Source organism: Doryrhamphus excisus, linkage group LG3 (assembly GCF_037039965.1).
Source record: "Doryrhamphus excisus strain RoL-2023G ecotype Guam linkage group LG3, RoL_Dexc_Guam_v1.1, whole genome shotgun sequence".
NCBI lineage: Eukaryota > Metazoa > Chordata > Actinopteri > Syngnathiformes > Syngnathidae > Doryrhamphus > Doryrhamphus excisus.
Window position 1 is genome coordinate 21,523,930 of NC_136359.1, and position 22,737 is coordinate 21,546,666.

General features: G+C 39.4%; 1 protein-coding gene across 14 annotated transcripts in view; it reads left to right on the forward strand.

Moving 5' to 3' along the window:
* Positions 1-22,737, forward strand: part of fbrsl1 (fibrosin-like 1) — a 331,034-nt gene that overhangs the window by 106,754 nt on the left and 201,543 nt on the right. For all 14 annotated transcript variants that reach the window (XM_058069507.2, XM_078789180.1, XM_078789182.1 and 11 more), the window contains exon 3: positions 19,373-19,468. In XM_058069507.2, the coding sequence (XP_057925490.2) occupies positions 19,373-19,468 (96 nt within the window). The remainder of the gene's footprint in view (positions 1-19,372; positions 19,469-22,737) is intronic.

Genomic DNA, 22,737 nt, shown 5'->3' on the forward strand with positions numbered 1-22,737 from the left:
TTTGGATGTAGCCAGCATGTAGGAGCACATACAGTACGTCGGTATGTAACCCCCTCTTAAGATGACACAGTGAGTCAGACTGTTGTTATACTGTTCTATATAATGTGTTTTGCAATGGGTTAACAAGCTTGTGAGGAGTGCACTCATAGCTTATGATGCGGCACAGTACTCAAACAATTATTAGTAGTAAAGGCGATGTCACAAGATTAGAATTTAGCCATAAATTAGCCACATCGCTGTATAAAGTTTAAGAAGTAAGTAGCGGCAGAATTTATGGTATTCATTTTGTTCCACTTATTATTGTGTTACTAATTCCATAAGGTCTGTAACTGACTGTAACTGATTTTGCGATACCACGGTGAGTCCTTGTTTAACATGGCAAACCATAAGCCTGTCACCCAGCTAAAGCTGATTACAGTGCTTATCTGATACATGTAGATAATTATGGCTGTAATACAAATGGAGCTTGTATTGAGATGATATGGAGCCCATCCACTATCAAAAGCCTTGCGGGGGATTTGAGGGGCTACTTGTAAAAAGATCAGAGCATTTGGTACAACAACGGACACTGATGTGTTATATGTCTTCTGTGGCAAAATAAAACAATTACAATGTAGGTGCATTATGAGCTCAGGTTTTAGGGACTCATGTTAACGGTTATTGAAATGGTGTACGTGTTGTATACTATTGAGTAAAAGTCACTATTGTGTAAACAAAAGAAATGTAGTACCTGTAAGTACTCATATATATTGGTTCTTAAGAAATAAACATGACCCTGCAGGAACATTTTAGTAATTTTTACATTGCATATACGTAGTTGTATACAGTCGAGCCTCTGGAGTTGAACCCATTTGGTCATATTTCACTTTTTTTTTTCAGATTAATTATGTTGTATTTGCAAACAAATGTTCGGGGGTTCAAAATATACATATCTATATCCCATGAGATTAACTGGATTCATTTATTCATACTTGTTTTATTGATACTATCCATCTAATATATTTTTGTGACTATTTCCAAGAGTCAAGCTTCTGATGTTTACTACCTCAACCAAAGACAAAAATCTCATGCTATTTTACTAGACTGAATGTGCCATCGATCTGACCCAGACAGCCAGGTGCTTACTTCCATGTTAAACCTCTCTGGGGATTGAGACATAAAGCAATGTGCCATGTTGTGTTTGCTTTAAGTCCCCAAGGCCTGGCCTACCTTTCGGTTATCAGGACAGTTTGCACAAAGGACAGTTTGCAATATTCACTCAACACAGAACATAAGCAGCTGGACAAAGGATTAGAAGGGGTAGCGGGTTTATTTGGGCAAACTTTTGATGCAATATAAGAACTTCTGGCTGCATGGTGGACGAGTGGTTAGCGTGCAGGCCTCACAGCAAGGAGACTTTAGTTCGGGCATCTCTGTGCGGCATTTGCATGTTCTCCCCGTGCATATGTGAGTTTTCTCCGGGTACTCCGATTTCCTCCCACATTCCAAAAAACATGCTAGGTTAATTGGCGACTCCAAATTGTCCATAGGTATGAATGTGAGTGTGAATGGTTGTTTGTCTATATGTGCCCTGTGATTGGCTGGCCACCAGTCCAGGGTGTACCCCGCCCGGTAAAAAATGAATGAATGAATAGTAACTTCTCTAAATGTTGAACACAGACTATTATTATATGCTCCATTTATTGAACAGTGAACTTGTATTTATTAAGTTTTACATTTATTTACACTCAAAACTTTTTTTGTGGTGATCAATCACTGCAACATCATAATAAAAAAACATGTAAAAATGAAACTGTACAATGTTAAGTTCATGAAATGTTCATGTGATGATTGGACACCACATGTTTTTAAGATATCAATACATAATAATCAATTTAATTTGGTTTTGCAGCTCGTTCAAGCATTTAAGGTGCTTTCCACGCTAATTAACGTGTGGGAATTTTGAAAGGTAACGAAAGGTAACAATCATGACTGTATTTCAAAGCTCTTGTACTTCATGAATATTATCTAGGTAGCATAAATTGGGTGCATATTTTGCAAACAGTATATCAATAATTAATTGCATTGCATATAATTACAGAATGCAATTACAGAGTCACTAATAAATCCATGATATTCTTGTTTTGGTGTCTCTTCCCCAATATTCAGTCTTGAAAAAAAATCCATGATTTATATTATCATCACTATATCAAAATAATGTAATATAATAATGTGTAATATTATTCATTATGGATATTCTGCGGTAGAATATTTGCATCTAAACGTGCGTGACAACATGTTTCAGACACTAGATCAGTAGCAATGCAGATTTAGTCGAAGTGTGATAGAGCTTGCATCGTAATCCTCTTTGCTTCTGGTGTATTGATTCATGACACTATAACCCTTCAATTGAATTCCTTCAATGGAATCTGGTATTTGGATACATAAAAAGTGGTTCTATGTTTTGTGATAATTGCCGGAGGAGTCCAAGCATTGGTCAGGTACAAAAAAAAAAGATTACCCGAGGCAACGTAAATCTATAATTGTGGAAATCATATGGAAATGTCAGTTATAATATAGAACTTACTGGTTCATAACCATTTTACAACAGCGTTTGATCCACTGTATATGGTGTGACTAATGTTAAGCCAGATCTGCTGCAGCAGCATCCTGGGTTTGGAGGTGTCTGATCCAGGCTTGGCTTGATTGTTGACACAGCACAGCCCAAGTAAATGTCAAGCAAAATCAGACTTCCTCGTCTGCTGCTCCCTATCTCGCTCCACTGGTTCATTTCTCCGTTGCTTTGTTATTGATTTAGGGCCAAATGTGGTTTCTGTAGATAGAGCCTCGTCTGGCAGGTGTGGAGAACTGTGATTTAAATAAAAGACAATCCCAGTTCAAACAGCAAGAGAAAAAGCCCTGGAGCAGATCAATCATAATCCTGCATCCAAGGCACACATACGCAAACATATTGCAGTACAAAGATGTACGTGCCTGCTGAGGTATTACAATGTCATCATAATAGACCATGTTTTAAAAGGCCGTTATGTTCCAGAGGCCTCTTTGTGCTACACTAACCCCCGGTCTTTGATCATCATTCTTTCATGTGTAAAGACGATCACAAAATTCTATATTTCAGTCGAGTATTAAGACTTGAGATATCAAAACTACCATCAAGGATATGCACGATGCTATGTTTGTAACAATTATTTCTCGGGTTGGGCATTGTTTGAATTTGAGCGATTCCGTTTCAGATTCCTTGTTTTGATTCTTTAAAAAAAAAATAGGGGTAGGATCAGAAAAGTTTGCATGGTTTAAATGACTGTGTCCTGTTGTTTATTCATTCATTCATTCATTCATTTTCACTCATATTCATTCATTTTTCTACCGCTTTTTCCTCACGAGGGTCGCGGGGTGGTGCTGGAGCCTATCCCAGCTGTCTTCGGGCTCCACACAGAGATGGCCGAGGGTGGAATCGAACCCTGGCCCTCCTAGCTGTGAGGTCTGTGTGCTAACCACTCGACCGCGTGCCGCCCTGTTGTTTATGACACACAAAAAATGTCCGGAGGTGTTTAATTATAGTCCATTGAGGTTCAACAATTGATTTTTTTTTTCTTAATGACCGATTTCAGGAGAATCGTAATGTTATTTTCTGTTCCCATCAATGCTTGATGGCCAACCCCAATCCTCGAAAACTTACTTAAAGGGGACCTATGATGCTTTTCCCCCCTTTTCTGATTTATGAAAGTAATAATAATGTTGTATTCTCACGTTAAATGTTGTCAAAGTTTAAGATAATGATGTTTGTTCATGGCGGCACGGTGGATGAGTGGTGAGCGCACAGACCTCACAGCTGTGTTGTTTGCATGTTCACCCCGTGCATGCGTGGGTTTTCTCCGGGTACTCCGGTTTCCTGCCACATTCCAAAAACATGCTAGGTTAATTGGTGACTCCAAATTGTCCATAGGTATAAATGTGAGTGTGAATGGTTGTTTGTCTATATGTGCCCTGTGATTGGCTGGCGACCAGTCCAGGGTGTACCCCTTGTGAGGAAAAGCGGTAGAAATGAATGAATGAATGTTTGTTCATTTGGAAGTCAGCCATGAAAGAAGCTCGGGATGGCTCAAAACACTCGGTTTCAAAAGCGGTGGTAAAACTGCGCCGTTGTGATGTCACAGATGGGCGGACATGTGTAGTATTAATTAGACCTAGTATGGTTTGTTACGACCTTGACCATGTTAGGGTTAGTGGCTATAGTTGTTTAGCTTGTTGAGATTTGGACAGCGCCTCAAGACTCTTTCACGCTCAAGCTTTGACGGCTAGCTGTTGAGATTCAGCAGACAGACACATCCTTGTGGGAGCTGACATCATTAGAGCGGAGAGCAGCTCCCAGCTCTTCGCCAGCGTCAGTGGGGAGGTGTCAGGAGGATAGGAAGGGTAAAGGATAGAAGAATGGACTGTGTTTTCAAGCAGTGCAAGGTCAAGTTTCTGACACACTTGCCCTAGAAGAGCCATGCTGTTGGAGGTCATCGCTGCGGACTTCTCACCGAGGCCAGGTTGCTCAGGGTTTCATTAAGGCAGTTCACTTCCTGGTATCATCCTGTCATTCACAACACGAAGCATGAAATACACGGTGCACAGACACGCTACTGGGTAGATCTCATTACGTAGCACTATTTTATTTTTTTTCTACATTCAACAAATAAATCAAGTGCTGCACTGTGTCTTTTAGCTTCTCCAATTAGAGGTCACCACAGCGAGTTAGATGAACATGGTCAGCACACTTGCTTCCCTACGATATTAGACTACTCGTAAAAGCAGCCATGCTTTCTCAAGACCTTTACAGGCTGATTTGTCAGGCATTTGTCAGGCAGCAGGCATTTAGCTGCAACTCCTATGTAATCTCATATATGCAAATCACTACCTACAAGAGACTCAATCTGCATGGATCACACAAAGAGGGAGGGGCTTGTGTTGCTGGAATTTGCATAGGCGCCAAAATGTATTTGTTGGTCCAAATCAAAAATTAAAATAGAATTTTAGTTATGGTAGACACCAAACGGTTCAAACAGTTGTATTGATATTGTGTTTGTACGTATACATGTTACATGTACACTATGTCCTGTTGTCGTATGTCCTGTTGCGGTGGGTTACCGCCATCGTGTGGTGCAACAAACACATGGTATATGTATTTGTCTGTATACAAAAAGTAGATCATGACGACATATTGTTAGTTCTTGGTTCAACGGTTGTGGCAATGTGCCAGCATACATTCACACTGATTGTTCACACTTCAAGGGAAGGTCACACTTTATAAAAAAAAATAAAACAGACCAGCGAGACAGCTTGCAGTGAATCAGTGTCGGCTTTGGTTGTCTTCATTTCTTTAATATTGTATGTCATGTGGACAGCAACATTTAAGGTTGTCTACACAGTAAGTGGGTGGACGTTACTGTATTCGTAAAGTCTTTGTCCTTTTTTTTTAAAATATATGTATATACTGTACAGTCAAATTCAGTTTTCCATGCCCCGTTTTTTAATTTTGGGTGAATTTTCCATGGAAATGTCACCTCTGTTTTTATACGATATTGTAAATGGCAAACTATAGTCCACTTGCCCAATACTGTAGCCCAAACAAAGCATTGTATGTAACGTTGCTGTCTCACTCTCGGTGCATTTTTTGCAGTATGACTGCTAAATATCCTATGGCTCCTATGTCTTATTATTACTTAAAAATAGGGCAAGGGAAGTTATATGTATATATATGTTATATATATGTTATATATATTTTATATATATATATATATATATATATATTATATATATTATATGTATTCTAGTCACTAGGCATCAGTAATGTTATATTACATTACCTTTCACACTGCATGGAGACTTTCTATTGAACTAGCTGTTGACAGATGAAAATATTTTTCTCTTGCTGGGAATCACCAACTCAAACCTCTTCTGCCTGAGCTTGCCTCTTAGAATTTTTTCTCTTGCTGGGAATCACCAACTCCAACCACTTCTGCCTGAGCTTGCCTCTTAGATTTTTTTCTCTTGCTGGGAATCACCAACTCCAACCACTTCTGCCTGAGCTTGCCTCTTAGAATTTTTTTCTCTTGCTGGGAATCACCAACTCCAACCACTTCTGCCTGAGCTTGCCTTGTAGATATTTTTCTCTTGCTGGGAATCACCAACTCCAACCACTTCTGCCTGAGCTTGCCTCTTAGATATTTTCTCTTGCTGGGAATCACCAACTCCAACCACTTCTGCCTGAGCTTGCCTCTTAGATATTTTTCTCTTGCTGGGAATCACCAACTCCAACCACTTCTGCCTGAGCTTGCCTTGTAGATATTTTTCTCTTGCTGGGAATCACCAACTCCAACCACTTCTGCCTGAGCTTGCCTCTTAGATATTTTTCTCTTGCTGGGAATCACCAACTCCAACCACTTCTGCCTGAGCTTGCCTTGTAGATATTTTTCTCTTGCTGGGAATCACCAACTCCAACCACTTCTGCCTGAGCTTGCCTTGTAGATATTTTTCTCTTGCTGGGAATCACCAACTCCAACCACTTCTGCCTGAGCTTGCCTCTTAGATATTTTTCTCTTGCTGGGAATCACCAACTCCAACCACTTCTGCCTGAGCTTGCCTCTTAGATATTTTTCTCTTGCTGGGAATCACCAACTCCAACCACATCTGCCTGAGCTTGCCTCTTAAAAGGATTTCCTCGGCACATAGCTAACAACTGTAAACAGAGCAAAGCAGAACTGTGGGTGGGCAGCCCTAGAGCGTATCTGGCCTACAGCACATGCCCATATAAGGAAGCCCAGCTCCTTGTGACACAGAGGCATCCCAAAGGTCCAACTTCCAAATGCGCAAACCTCATAATCTGAAACTTTGGCATTGTTTAACACGAGAATACAGCATTGTAATAACATGTATGGATCAGAAAAGTAGAAAAAAAGGTCATTTTTAACATTGAATGCGGAAATTCACTTATGACGGTCGGGTCTGGAGCCAATTAACCATAATAAACAAGGGATTATTGTCAATTTGAAAAAGCCTTAATAGAGTGACACCTCAAAATTAGAAACGCAATGTGGCAAGTGATGACTGAGGTGAAAACAGAAATTCTGAATGAAAACAGTGTTGAAAAGACAGTTGATTGAGAATCATGGGATACTGTAGTGAACTGATATTGATATGAATAAAACACAGATATTCTTTGTACGGACAAATGAATCTGCTGACAGGTCATGTTAAACCTTCTCAGTTCAGACACCATAAAGTTGATTTATGTTATTACTGCATAATTTTATGAAGTGACATGCTTTATGCCTGTAATATTCACCCACAGTTGAGATACGTGGAACAAGTTATTCTGCACTGCCTTGTCAATTAGAATGCATCCTGATTTCCCTCCTGTGGGCTTATTCAATCAATATTGTTCATGTTAACACAATGAACACGATCATTTTCTGGCAAATTGATCCTCTATTTAAGGAGGAGAAGTCTTTCCGGTCATATAACATTGTGAAAAGGATCCATTTACACATACAAAAACATATTAACAGATAATGAGTCTCAAATCGCAACATGTTAGCACTGTCAGGAATAGTGTAGGTGTGAATGAACAAGCAGTAGATCAGAATGATGTCAAAAACGGCTTTTTATTTTTATGTTTTGCTTTGTTGATGTTTTTATAAAACATCTATTTTTCATAACAACTCAAAGGTTCTGTTCTGATCATCTAACTTTCGACTTCTTGCTCTCTGGATATTTTATCAATCCGTCTGTCACCTTTTCTTCCAGGGAGTAATGTTGGAAGTGACAACAGCAAAGTACTTTTATGACAGTGACAATCAGTACAGTCAGTAAGGATATTCCATAATGCTATATACTATAGGCAACATACAAATCCTTAATTTCTAAAACCATAAATATTAAAATTTGATAATTTAGTTCACTTTCAAAGAGCTAATATAATGCATTAAGACAAAAACAACCTATAACCTAAAAATGTCAAACAATACTATAAATAATGATTGTGAAAAATCATCATTATATCACCATAGTGTTACACTACTTTATCACTTCTTTGTGTTAAAAAAAATCCCATCTGGTATACAGGAGGTGATTAAACTTAAACGAGGGGGTAGGATTTAATAAGCTTTGCTTCTTCCTACTCCTTTTGGAAATGTGGAACTATGAATTTAATTATGTGATGTATTCCATTATAACTTGATGCATGTTCAAATAAAATTAAACCATGAAGCGGTGAAAGATTTGCGTTCTGAGTAAATGTAAGTGAATCCTCTATACTTTTAATTGTGACACCCTCAATGTAAAAACTCATAATTCTTGTATGATTGAAGACTACTGACAGACTAAAATTATACTCTACTATGCATATTTAACTATTCCATCAGCTATTCCAAATATACACATGAACACACTTTTTACTCTCTTCTTCCATATTCCCTTCTTTCTCCGACACATCACTTTTTCCAAGATTCATTGGCAGTATGTGCTGTGCAGGCACAAGATAAGTTATAAGACGTTTTCCAAGGGCAAGAACGAGTGCTCAGACATCAGAAGGAAGCCGCGCAGAGCCGAAGCTGATTCATTACACGTGTTGCATCTGCCTCCTGTTAAAAAAAAAAAAAAACCCAAAGCACTCTGGCTGTCTCACCCGGTCTCCCTCTGTCACTTTCAGACTGCTTACCACCGTCTGAGCACAGACCATCATCATAGGCATTTCTCCTTCTAAAAACGCCATCTGTCTTGTCTCCATGCTTTGTATCGTCACTTTACTGCAGGGGTCTCAAAATTGCGGCCCACAGGCCGCATTTGGCCCGCAAGTCGCTAGTTTGAGGTCCCCACTTTGATAACAAAGTTTAATGTTGAAAATGACAGCTTAAAGCTGTGTGCACACCGGACACAATTTTCACGATTTTGCCCCGCCCATACTGTTACCCTACCCTGTTACCCCGCACTGTTTTGCTTTGGATTAGCAATGAAGCTAAAGGCTTATGACGCTGGGTACAAATAAATGCAGGAAATTATTTGGAATAAAAACGGAAAATACACGTCAAGATAAAAGCATCTCATCAAACATGTTGTTAAAGTTACGACGCTGCTCCCAGATGGAACCGAGTACGATGCTAACTTGCTAATTGGGTCAAATTATTAAGTTTCATTAATGTTCATGTTAAAGGTTAAATAACTGTTAATACTGTACATTTGAATCTGAAAAAAATAATTTCTCTACCAACTGTATGTGGTTTCTTACATTTTTCTTATTGTGTTTTATTATTATTTTACTTATTTATTACTGATTGATTGATTTATTGTCTTTATTCTTAATTTGTTTATTTATTTTTTTGATTTTATTCTGTGTATAGAAAAATAAAAATTAAGATATTTGAGAACAGTGGAATGTTTTATCAGATATTTTGGTGTGGGAAACCGGAACCAAAGTACTGAAAAAGTGTAGGTTTTTTTTATTGATTTTTTTCCAGTTTTTAATAAATGCGTTTTGGGTTTTTTTTTTTTTTTTTTAAATGCGGCCCGGCTTCACCCAGAACCTAGCTCCGGTGGCCCCCAGGTAAATTGAGTTTGAGACCCCTGCTTTACTGAGTCTTAAACATGAGCTCAAGTGTTTTTAAGTTTATCAATAGCAGGTCCATAAAACTATTGCAAAACTAAATATCGACATCCATGACAAACAGAATATTTTAAGCAACATTTTATTACAGTAATATTTATTTGTCAAAAAAGTGAGTTAGTAAAACAGAACAAGTTAACTACTCTCTTTACTCGTATTTGCCTTTGAGCCAACAATAGACCACTCAGCCAATTTTCCTTAGATGTTCCTTTAAAGATCATTTTCCTGTGTAGAACACAATATAAAGTTCGACTGATTAGAAGTTTCAGATCGCTCTTCATCTTGCACTTTCTCATTTCCTTTTCCCCACAATCTCATCTTCCCTATTTTAATGATGTTTTGTTGAAGGATTGCAAGCCTCTATATATGCGTGTGTCTGTGTGGACTTGTTAGAGGGGACCTTTATATGTTCACATCACATGATAATGATTTCAGATTATATTCAAGGAAATTAAAAAATGTGTGAAGGTGACAAGTTATCAAGTAAAAGTGCATTTGCAGGAAAAAGTGTAACTATGTCACATTTATAGTAATTTTTTTTTTATTATTTTTTATTTGACGACCGCTAATAAGATCATTTTTAAGTGTGAAGAAAATAATTAGTGAAAGCAGTATAGTGTCAATTAAATGTTAGACACATTCAGCGGTCAACTAAGAATGTCACTGGTTGTGAAGTGGTGAAAGAAGTTCATTATTGTAGTACCGGTCGTCCTTAATGGTACTCAAAGTGCTTTACAATGGCAGTGAAAGTGCTTGCCTGCAGCTCAGTGTTAAATGTTTGAACACCTTCTATACCGTTAAAAATAATTGGAATTCATGGTTTCTTTTAAATTAAATTACTATGAGCCTTTGTTGTTTAGTTTTTTTTTTTTTTTTTTGCCGACATTCTTCAAATCTGTATCACTCACAGACCTCATAAAATATATTGAGTGAAAAGATATTTAAAAATTTTTCACATATGTATTACTAAATAACATTAAGTGAGTTGATACTGCAGACATAGTTTTGATTTTTTAACATGAAGTTGTATCAGCAGTGTCGTGCATCAATGGGGACTTTTCCCCCATTTCGTCCCGTAAGTAGAGTTCTGGCCGATGTTCCTCCTTGAGGGAAGTAGTTCCGGCTAGTTGTTGATGTCATTTAAGTAAAGCATCTTGCTACTCACAACAATATGCGTGCAAAAGAGTAATGCATTTGTATCAAAAAAACGATTTCCTTGAAAAAGTCAGGCCTCACAATTGCTTGGTGTTTTTTTTTCTGTTGGTATCACTGCACACATTTCCATCAACTCTTTCACAGTGTTAACTGCGAGGATAGTGAAAGTAAACATGTCTGACTACAAAACAAGTGACGGTAACTAGGGACGAGCGAGTACACCACAATCTGTATCTGTTGACCCATCTAAATTATCTTAATCTGCATGTGTAGTCGGAGTGAGCAGGGCATAATAAACTGGACTTGGGTATGGTTTAACCAGAAATGGGTGGGCTTAAAACTGTACATTATTTTAAAGAGGATCTATTATGCAAATTATTCAGCCCTATGTATTGTGTTGTGGACTCTTATAAGGCAGCTACACATAACCAGCGGGAAAAAAAACAAAACAAAAACAAAACACCGTCAGTGACTGATGCATGATCGTGCCTGATGCATGATCGTGCCTGATGCATGATCGTGCCTGATGCATGATCGTGCCTGATGCATGACCGTGCCTGATGCATGACCGTGCCTGATGCATGACCGTGCCTGATGCATGATCGTGCCTGATGCATGACCGTGCCTGATGCATGATCGTGCCTGATGCATGATCGTGCCTGAAATGCCCCGTGTATGAAACAAGTTAAAAACTGCAAGGTGCATATTACAAGGTATTTAGAGGGGTGTCAGCCATACGTGCAGGATGCTTGATGCCGCTCTTGCTACTGTGCAAGTGTACCTAATGTTGTGACCAGTCAATGCAGTTACCGTTACCACTGTCTGTGTACTGCTAACTGAAAATCAACAACATTTATGTATTGTAGTTAGGACACCTCTTTCATGACTACTTCATGGACAAACACATTTAAAAAAAAAATGCAGTCATGTGACCCCAATTGTGTTGTTGAGTGTCTGCACAGTGCTGTGCACCCTGCATGTTACGGAACAAGTTTACCAAGTAACCTTGGAGTTGGAGTTAAGTGCATTATTGACACATATTATTCCCAGGCTTTCATGGTTCAGATTAAATTATGTCACAGGTCACATCTGGCCCCCGGGCCTTGAGTTCTCAGGTGTCTGAAGGTGCATCGACTTTTTCAGAACTATCATGTCAACATCTGTTTTAACAGCTAAGCTGTCCCACATACCGACTGTCAGGAGCTTGATACCATTCTTATCTCAGTCCGATTGAAGGTTATGGAGTTCAGAGTCATAAATGATGAACATGTTCTCGTAAAACATTTGAAGGATATGGGTGGTTTGCTCCAGACTTTAACCTGTCATTTCAAATTTGTCATCAGTAATGAAATGCCATCATTTCCACTATCATATAAATGTGGTTGGATCTAAAATATTTAACAGTGACCCTCAGTTATAGCTAACATACAGGTGTCGAATTATTTAAAAAAAAACAACAAAAAAAAAAACAAATTGAGACACAGTGTTTTAGAACTAACACTACTCTCTTTAATAGGAAAGACATTTAAATCACACCTTAATCATTTTAGTATGAGGGATTGCATTCAAAGACAGCATGTTTTTTTTTTTTTTCAGTTGAATACACTGTATTGCATGTAGATCATATTTCCGAATATTTCCGGGCATACTTAATGCATCAAATTATACTTTACACTTAGTAAGAATTGTGCTAGTGAGACATAAGAATATCCACTTATTGTTTTTGTCTTTCTGTTTATTTTAGAACACACATACACACATTTAAAACAAAACACGTTGTGATGTTTGCATGCAAAAAAAAAAAAAAATGTAATATAATTTTTGACAGCCCTAGTAAGTTAATTTCCTAATTATTTGTTTCTTTGTTTAAATTCTTCTCGGGACTACAATGACTGGATTAATTGAAACAAACTATAAAGATCATAAACACACAATGGTGGCTTTTCCCACAAAAAAAAAAAAAAAAAATCCAAGAATATGTGGAAATTCACTGTATACATAAACATCGGATGTGAAGAGCCTTTTGTTGTCTACAACTCAACATAACTTATTAGTATTATAATTAGTGTTGGTATTGTTGGTATTATTATCCATGTTTTTGCATTTATACAAAACATTAGGTGTGGATGAGAATTATCGGTCAAATAATTTGAGGAATTAAGAAGGAACTGACGTCGTACAGATAAATCAAATAACATAAAAAAATAGCTTCGTACTGTGTTATAGGTGGTTTAGCATAAGCAAATCAAGCGCTGCTTTTCTGTGATGGGCTGCAAACACTTTGTGTGTGGGACTTCTCACTGTTTCAGAGCAAGACATTTTTCCAAGTTCCTTGTAAACATTCTGTGATGAAGGAGAAAAAAAAAAAATCAAGTGTCAACACATAAACCTTATCAGCCACCTGAACAGCCAACATCACTTTGACACCCGGGGCTTGTTCCTATCGCCACCACATTTGAAAAGTGCAAGATAGTTTGCCCGAGACGACCCAGGGGCTAAAATCAATCTATGTCATGCTGCTGGATGAGCAGCCATTACTATTGTCAAAGATAACATATTTTGTTCGCTAGTAAACCCCTTGGAGTCACGGTTTGGACTTCTGAGCGGCTACTGTCATGTAGTAGTAATCATGTCATAATATCTGGAAAGGACCAATCTGCAGGTTTTGTCAAATTCAACTTTGGTTGAATTGTTCTTATCTTCAGCACCGTTCGATCACCGATTAGTATTTCGACTTCATGTGCCTAATTGTTGCTGGTAGCTGAGCATAAACATTACCAGAAAGCTTGTATTAAAAGGAAATGGCTTTGTGCTTATCAATGCAGACCAGAGCCTGTTTCAGCAGCGGTGTGAACATATGCATGTACAGTATCTAACGCTTGCTTGCTAGTGGCCCACGAGACAGGTGCTGAGGGATTAATTTGTATTTTGGAGCAGGTGCACCCCGTTTCTTACCCCCTTTACATGTCTCTTGCCTTGTTCCGCCACTGGAGACATATGGCAGGGGTGATTGGTGAGACCAGAAGTCCGCAGGGAGTGCTCCTTCTCTGCAGTTCGTCTGTTCTAAATGTGGTCCAGTGGGACTTTTAGACTCTCATGGGGTCCTTGTTGGCTGGGAATCGGACAGAGGAGGTGGTTTTCGTTTTACAGGGTGATGGCTTTGTTACAATGTTGGTCATCATCCACAATGCACCAGCTATTTTAATGTTCTGTTTGTACTTCAGGTAATATCGTGTCTGGATGTCATTGCTTGGATGTATAATTTCTGATTGGTGAATCATTTTATGAATGCATTGTTGCTGTGAGTGCACCAGAGAAGGGAGTTATAGTAGCGTTTTAGGCCTTGTATAATATGTGTACCATTTTTTATGTGGACATTTATTATAAGGCGAACTCTATGAATAATGCATGATTAAAAGGCGTAATGGATACACTGGGACTCGTCAAAATAAAAGCAAAAATCCATTTGCTCTCCCTGTAGTAAATCTTCTAGCTTGTCCTTGGGCTAATTTCCAACTTGGGACTTTTGGGGGGGGAGTGAGTGCACGCCTTGATAGCGATTTCAAGCGATGGAGGTGTTAGTGGTGCTGTAAAGTGAAAGAGGGAAGGAGGGGCGAAGTGAAATGAGACATGGATGAGGAACAAAGCCAGGAGTACCACCTTCTCTTGATGCCTCCCCCCCTTCATAGTACTCGGGTTTCTGACTCTCTCCTTCCCACTCTCCCGTCTGTCTCCTGCCATAACTCCTTCCCCCTGCCTCTGAGCAGCTGCCACTTCTGAGCCTGAAGAAAATGAAGGCAGATGAATCAATTTGGCCTGTGGCCCTAAAGTGCACTTGTCTGCACCCCGGCCTAGGCGGGGGGGATAATGAGCTGATAGATTGAGCCCAGCATCGAGGTGCCTCCGCCCGGCACACCACCGGGACCCTTCACACACGCACAAAACTGATGCCTCCCTAAGCAGCGGTAGAAGCCTGTCGTTGGGTTAATGGGGGTGACGGTCCTTTATACGCAGGGCGCTTTTCTGAACAAATTACAGGAAGTATCCCTATCCGTTCTCCTCAGCTCCTCCCCTTTTTCCCGAATTTGCCCCTTGACTCTTTAGAAGAAAGCCCAAACACCTGACTGGAGCATGCTTGCTTGGATCATGAGAACATCAAGGTTACGAGAAGGGAAAGATTGTGTGGGGGTATGGTCCAAGATCCAAGGCTAATAAGGATTGACACAGACACAAGGTTGAAGCACAACCTCCCTTAGTACTGCTGACAGGTGATGGCCGTCTTGGGAGAGCGGATACAGAGTGAAAGGAGATGGAACAATAAGTGCAGGTTGCTGTAACAGCTTCTTTCATTCCAGGAGGCACAAAGTGGAAAACCGTAGAGTCATCCAGTGTCCCCGTGTACCTCATGCAAGGTGAAAGAGGAGGGATGATGAAAAGAGCGAGACAACAAAGCAACCCCCAGTCGTTTTTTTAGCCACATTTGTAAGGCTTCAGAGTGATTGGCAGCACCACGAGTGAGGCACAGTGAAAAGGAAAAAGGACGGTTTGCCAAGCCATACGTGAGCTGATGTGGGCCTCCAGCGCCTCTGTCATTGCCTTGACAAGCCCTTTCTAATCAGGGGGGATTTGTGACTTCACCCAGGGTTAAAGTTGTATAAATGAGCAGACAAAGTCGGCACCACTCAACCTGGGGGGAAATTAAGATGCTGAAGGGCCCTTTGAAGATAATTAAAGAGCACAGAGTAGGAGCCTCTAGAGAAAGACCGGAGGCATGTTCAATACCGAGACTAATGGAACTAATTTCTAGTACATTATTCATGTAAAACATGGGTTTTCACTTTCCGATTTTGTTTTTGTAGATGTCTAGTACAAAGGTTTGGACAGACTACGCTCCACATAAGCACGTTGATTCATTGGCATCAAACAAAACCTCAAATCCAATCCAATCCACTTTATTTATATAGCACATTTTATAAGCAGTTTCCAAAGTGCTGCACAGACCAGTAAAACAAAATAAATTATTAAATAAATGTATAATATAATTATATAAATTATATAATAAATTATATAATTATATAATAAATTATTATAATTAATTATAAAATTATATACTAAATTATATAATATAAAATAAATTTCTAATAAATTATTAAATAAGTTTAAATAAATTATTATAATAATTAAAAATAAAATACAACAAATAAAGGTACAAATTGAATTTAATCCAAAACTAAAAGATCAAATAAGAAATAAAATAGTAAAATATATATTAAAATATTAAAAACAAGAAGCAAAGCAATTAAAGTATAACATTTAAAATAAAATAAAATAAAATAAAATACAAATGTAAAAATATGGTCAGTATTAGGGAGCTATAGGGTGTGGAATTCAGAAATACTACAGAATTGCAGTTAGGATTTTGTGGCTGCATTCTCTCGTAAAAAAATAAATAAATATGCTACACTGGTTGCAAGGTGTCAGTTATGCTACTGTAATATTTGGTGAGACTCATAACGGCTTTTTTTTTTTAATTATCTCACGGCAGGCACAATAATAATAATATAATAATCAATGATAACACCGGCCATTGTTGCAGCCGTAACCCATGTTAAGCCACTTCCTGTCCTCCACATATCTGGAACACATTTAGGGTGTATTAGTGGCCAGTTAATAGGCTAACATGGCCATTTGTGATTAAAAAATAATAATAAATACATCAAGAACACAGTTGGACTCACACAGTGTGTTAAAACCCAACAAGACCGCTATCAGGGGAATGCGCGTAAACCGAGGCATTTTTTAACATTAACCTAAAAACATTTATTGTTTTTTTCTCGTTAGAACATGCATGAAAGAGAAAGACGTGATATGTTTCACATTAGGTGGAAAGACATGTCATGTTTCAGGATAGTGCACAATGGACAAAGTTGTCAACATTGTCACCATTTGCAAACAAGTCCCACCCCCTCGTGAGCTCACTCACTCGTCCTTTAACATTAATGAGTAGCAACAAATTAAAAACCAACATATTAAAGTTATGCAGTCGGGAGCCTTTAGGGCCTAGTATTAAACACCCCCTCTGAGACCAGGAATTAGTCTCTGACTTAATCACAGGCAGCCAGAGGTGTCAATCTTTTGTCAGGGTTGCTGAATTCCTGCCGAGATCAATTGCCCTCCTGTGTTCCACCGAACAGCGGCTCGGGGAATGGTCTGTGCAAGGCTGCAATGATTAACTTAGATGGCTAATTAGATGCCGTGAAGTGATCAATAGTCAAGTTGATTGCTGACTTGGTAATGTTGCTGCAGGCCCCAGTGGAGATGGAAACACTTTGGGCACCTTCAGGAAATTGCCAGCAATGGTGATGCTGGGTAAACAAAGTAATCAGCAGCTGCATGTGATAGTGTTGTGATGCACGCTATACCTTGACACCGCGGCGTTGCCTCCTCGCTTGCCATACAGGATTGCTCTCTTTGTGTTTTGACAGACGGAAATCAAAAAAGCCCACCATCTATTCTGAGATCGAAGGAGTGATTAGGCTGACAGCAAGTTGAGGCAGAGGGAGTTAGATAGGTGCGATTCACAATTGATTAAGCACACCTGCCAGGTTTCTCCTTTTTTTTACCATCTCTGAACCCTGATTGCATGGTTCCTCCTCTCTGCCACGCTTACTCCAAAGCCATCATGTCATCCCTGACCTCAGAGTGCTGTTCACACCCTTTGGACGGTCACCATGCCTGCCCCGGCAGTGTAATTAAATGGGAATCACATCTACTTGGCATGTGAGCTGGTGGGCACAAGGGTAGACAAACACTCTCTCTCAGCTCACTCCCCCACTCGCCAGGTGGTAACGTACAGGACCTGTCAGATTAGCTGATGACCCTTTTAATTCTAGCCCAGCCGGGGGCCATAATTGATATTTACTGGGAAAGGTTAATTGTAGCAGTGATCTGCTTAAATTACAGTGGAGATCAGGAGACCCATGCAGGCCAGAGCGTATGTCATCAGGGGAGGTACTACATGCAAACTGCTAGTTGAATACAACACAGCCCGTAGACATTCGCTGTATCCAATTTAAGGGTCTGCAGCCATTAAAGCCGGTATGCTACATGCTCGACAAAGGCCAGCGGTTCGGAGTTTCCTCCTCAAGTCGCAACCAACCTTGTGAATTTTGCTCGTCGAGCCTTCCTCACATTACCTGGTTGTTCCCGATTTCTTGTGTTTACCTTTTTCTACTGCAAAAGGACAGCAAAAACATAACTAAAGTGAATGATAGCCAGTTATTTGTTTTTTAAATGTACGGTAGGTTATACAGGATAGAGAAAAGAGGTTCACCGTCAGCAATACTGAAGTCATTAGATCAGGACACTACACTGTACACAGGGATCTGGTACAAACAGAGGTGATTTTTCAAATTTTTTTGGTATTGAAATGCATCGGCCAGTCATGTGTTTTTCCACGGAAACTGACCGTGATTAATCAGAGATTACCTTTCAAACTTAAAAACACTGTACCAACTGTCAAGCATTTTAGTGGGAACATCGTGCTGTACCACTGCCAATAGTACTGGTGCACTGCACAAGGTAGACTACCCTTAGCCATTCCAAATCAACAGCTAAACGGGTGAAACTCCCGCGTACAGTTAGTCCAGAACTCTGCGGCACGGCTTTTAACAGGAACCAAAAAAGGGGGAGCACATCACCCCAATTCTGGCCTCCCTGCATTGGTTGCCTGTTCGTTTTAGGATTGATTTTAAGATTTTATTGTTTGTTTTTAAGGTGTTGAATGGACTGGCCCCCATATACATAAATACGGACCTCATCCAAATTTACTCTCCAGCGCGGTCACTGAGGTCCGAGGGCCAGCTCCAACTTGTGGTGCCTAAGACGAGACTTAAGACCAGGGGGGACCGAGCCTTTTCTGTGTTTGGCCCCAAACTATGGAACTATCTCTCCCCTCCCAAGTAAAAAAAGCCCCCAACATCGAAAGATTTTAGTCTCGTCTTAAAACCCACTTTTATTATCTGGCTTTTAACTCGGAGTGAGTCGTATGGTCCTGTGTCTTTTAGTTCTTCGTTTTTATTGTAATTGGTTTTATTTTTTATACTTGTATTGCTTTGTTTCTTGTTTTGAATATTTTAATATCTATTTTATTTCTTAAATGATCTTTTAGTTTTGGATTATTACTTTTTAATTTAACTAGTCTGTGCAGCACTTTGGAAATTATAAAATGTGCTATATAAATAAAGTGGATTGGATTGGAACTTGGACACAGTTGGGTGTTCCAACCGGACAACGACCCCAATCACAAATGCACTGGTTTTGAAATGATACAAAAAAATTAAGGCCTTCCAAGGTCCTGACCTCAACTCTGTTGAACATTCTTGGACAACACATAAACGTTATATCTGTACCAGGAGAAATATATATATATATATATAAATGAACCATACACATTTGCCAATTGTAGAATTATGCCAGAATCTTGTTTATGTCACAGACATTTGAGAAAGAGAGCTTGACTGGAAAATAAAACTTTGTATCTAATTTTATTTTATCCTTTGTACATTGCAGATCAAACCATTGATGTTTTGTCCGGTCAAAATTTTCAAGGATGAAATGGACCTCAGTCTACCTCACAGGAGCAACACTAAGGAACTGGTGAGCGAGGTGAGATATTGCACTCGACTTTTTCATTTTCACTAACATTATATGGAGGACAAGAACTGCCATTGTTGGAGGAAGTATAATCTGCCCAACAGAGCAATCAAATGCAAGTGGTCTTCGGTTTACGGTGTTTTGTGTTACGGCATATTTTGGCTATGAACGCATACCGTCAACACGAAACTCACTCGAGAAGAAGTTACAGCAGATGGATGTGAACTATATGCAGCTACATTACTCTTCACACTCGGCGGTCGCAACACTCAGAGAATAAAGATCATATTTAACGTCAACCTGGATGTTGTGAGAATAACGAGGACTTGGCTACTGTCACAGAGTCCAAAATCACAAAACTCTTTAAGTCACTACACGATCTGTCAGCATGTAAAGGATGTGCTCCTATGCAAGTGATAGTAATAACAAACCAGTGTAGTTTTTTTTTTCTTCTACATTACTTTGTTACTGTTTTATTTTTCTATTTGGTGATTTTATTACTGTATTTTCTGGTCTCAATGTGTTCTGTATACCGTGTGCATTAATTAAAGGGGACCTATTATGCTCATTTTTCAGTATTGAGTTGTGGAATCCTATAGAGCAGCTCCACACAATAATCAGCACATACAGCTTTCTAGTTCTTCCAGAATCCGCACCTATTCAGCTGTATCTATTTAGATTTCGTGGTTCCTGTAAAATGAACTGTTTTAATGTGTCCCCACACATGGTGAGCCTCCAGGCATGCCTACTCTGCTGTGGTTGGTCATACTCGCAAGTCTTCTATCTTTTTAAAATGACAGCTTTTAACATACAGCCATATGTGTTCGATTCCCAATCCCATCCGGAAGTAGAAACTGGACAGTCCAAAGTTTCTCAACAATATAGGTTACTTAAAGACGTCTCTCAATGGTAAGTAGCTTTAGCATTTTAGCATTAAGTTGTCTACAACATCGGTAACATCGTAGCCACTAATTGTGGTGGGCTATTAGCAACCTCATTCGCTTCTAACATTGGAAAGGCGTTGAGCTTGAGCGAGTTTTTCAGCTAGTCCAGCTGCATACCATCTTTTGCTGGTAGGGAATCAGGAACTCCAACCACTTGTTTTTGTAATTGTAAACAAATGTGTCTTTCTCAAATGAGCCATTGCTAAAAACATAAACAGAGCAGCGGAGCTTGGGGTAGGGGAGCTTATCTGGCTTACTGCCACGCCCATATAAGGAAGTATGCCCCTCTCTGACATCACAAAGGGCCAGTTTTACTATGCCTTCTGAAACCAAGCGTTTTGAGCCATCCCAAACTGTTTTTTTAGGGCTCACTTCCAAAATGCGCAAACCAGGCATGGTTTAACACGAGAATACAACATTCTAACTACATTCTTAGGTCAGAAAAGTGGGAAAAAAAGTGTGAATTTTGGTATTAGATCAGACCTACACAAAAATTACAACACATTGCAATAACAAAGCGTTTTTTGTTTTTGTTTTTTTTCAAACATGGCAGTTAAATGTATAAATCTAGACATGATCCTACAGATTTTAGCCAGGTATTGGCCGACCCTGGCATGGAATGAGTTAAAGAAATGGTTCCAATTATCACTGTGCCAGAATTCATATGCCAGCTCATTTAGAGGATGAGTAGGTGGCACAGGGAAATGGAGGCCATGCATTGGTTTAGCGTCAAGCTTGAAATAATGCAATTTAGATACTGGGAAAGTAATGAGAATTTATGCTAAATCCCGAGCGGCTCATTTTAAATGAATGTAGAAATATGCTCCCTAACAAACGCCTGTCAAGCTGCAACCCTCCTCCCGCAAAATCTAACTAAATTCAATCAGAGGGTTCATTTATCTGTCAAAAGCAGGAAGTGAGAGAGAAAATACAGGCTTCCTTCTCCTGAATTGGTGAATCGATGGAAGGAAAAAGGTTTAATGAACTTGTTAAATACACTATTTTAAGCTATTCAACATCCCAATTGAAAATCCGTCCTAATTAAAAATCCCTAATCTTTCACTTCCTCGCAGTCATTGTTTCTACGTCTTGCTGCTTTTTTTCTCGCTCACACACTGTTCCGCATCTTCCTCGAGCTTTCTTTCTCTGGTTTGGGACAAAAGGATGTCTCTTAATGAAAAAGTCAGTAGGAAGAGGAGGGCTTGTCAGATAAGAACGTCGTCAGTTGACAGCTCTGACAGGGATATTCGACAAACTCCGAGATGGAGGGGGCATATGCATAAGTAAGGGTGGAAGCGATGGTGGTGGTGGTGGTGGTGGGGGTGGGGGTTGTGACTGAAAATTGTGCGCCACAATTGCTGATGGTGTTAGATGTGGCATATCTCTCTTATCTGCTGCCAAATAACTGGTGCACAGACGCTGATTTTTGTATCCGTGCCATCCATATCCATGCGTGTTGAACCATCTGGCTCTCTTGGTGTTTCTCATGTCTTTCTGTCCATGTCTGAGCAGGAGTTTTTATTCCCTTTTAACCAATGAATCACAAAGCACTATTTTTTTTTTTTTTACCAGGCTTGTGCCACCACCTTTCCTACATTTTTTTCAGCTTTATAAACACTTTTTCATAACACATACTCAACCACATCAAAGTGTCTCAACATCTTTAAGAGCTTCAAACTAATGGTGCCATGTCGACAACAACTAATTTTTTTGTCATGCCGCCAAAGAAAATATGTGACGCATGGTAGTTGCCGCCTGTCTGCCTTTTAAAAACAGTCATGCATCAATTTAGGAGCAGGGCATTAAAAAAAAATAATAATAATAATAAATGCATTGGATGTTGGCGTTGTTGGCTCTTTATCGGTTTATTTTGACTAGGTAATTGCGGTTGCGGTGCAGCGATGCCCCAGCAACAAACCACACATGGATTAGGGAAATACGGGGGATTGGAGATGTGCAGGAGATGTTGGGGGTTGTGCAGCTTCAGGGGTCACAAACAAGGCCCTGTTTCCAAATAAACCCACCCACCATCAAGTCTTGCATCATTTTACAGGGTGTGCTGGGACTACCTTAATTACCCTAACTCCGTATACCCGTTTGCCTAAGATGGGGAAATGTTGACTGGATTTACTCTTGTCTCCAGATTTTTCTTCTTTTTGGTTTCTTTTATCTTTTTTTTTTTTTTGTGGAAGTAGAGGAGGGGACATGGAAATGTGGAAAGGATTAGGGGGCGGATTTTGCAACATTTTTCTTCTCTGGAGCTGTTAGTTAACCCTTGCATGCCGCTAGCATCCACCCAGTCTCCCTTGCCACCAACCAACATAACCGCCACACACA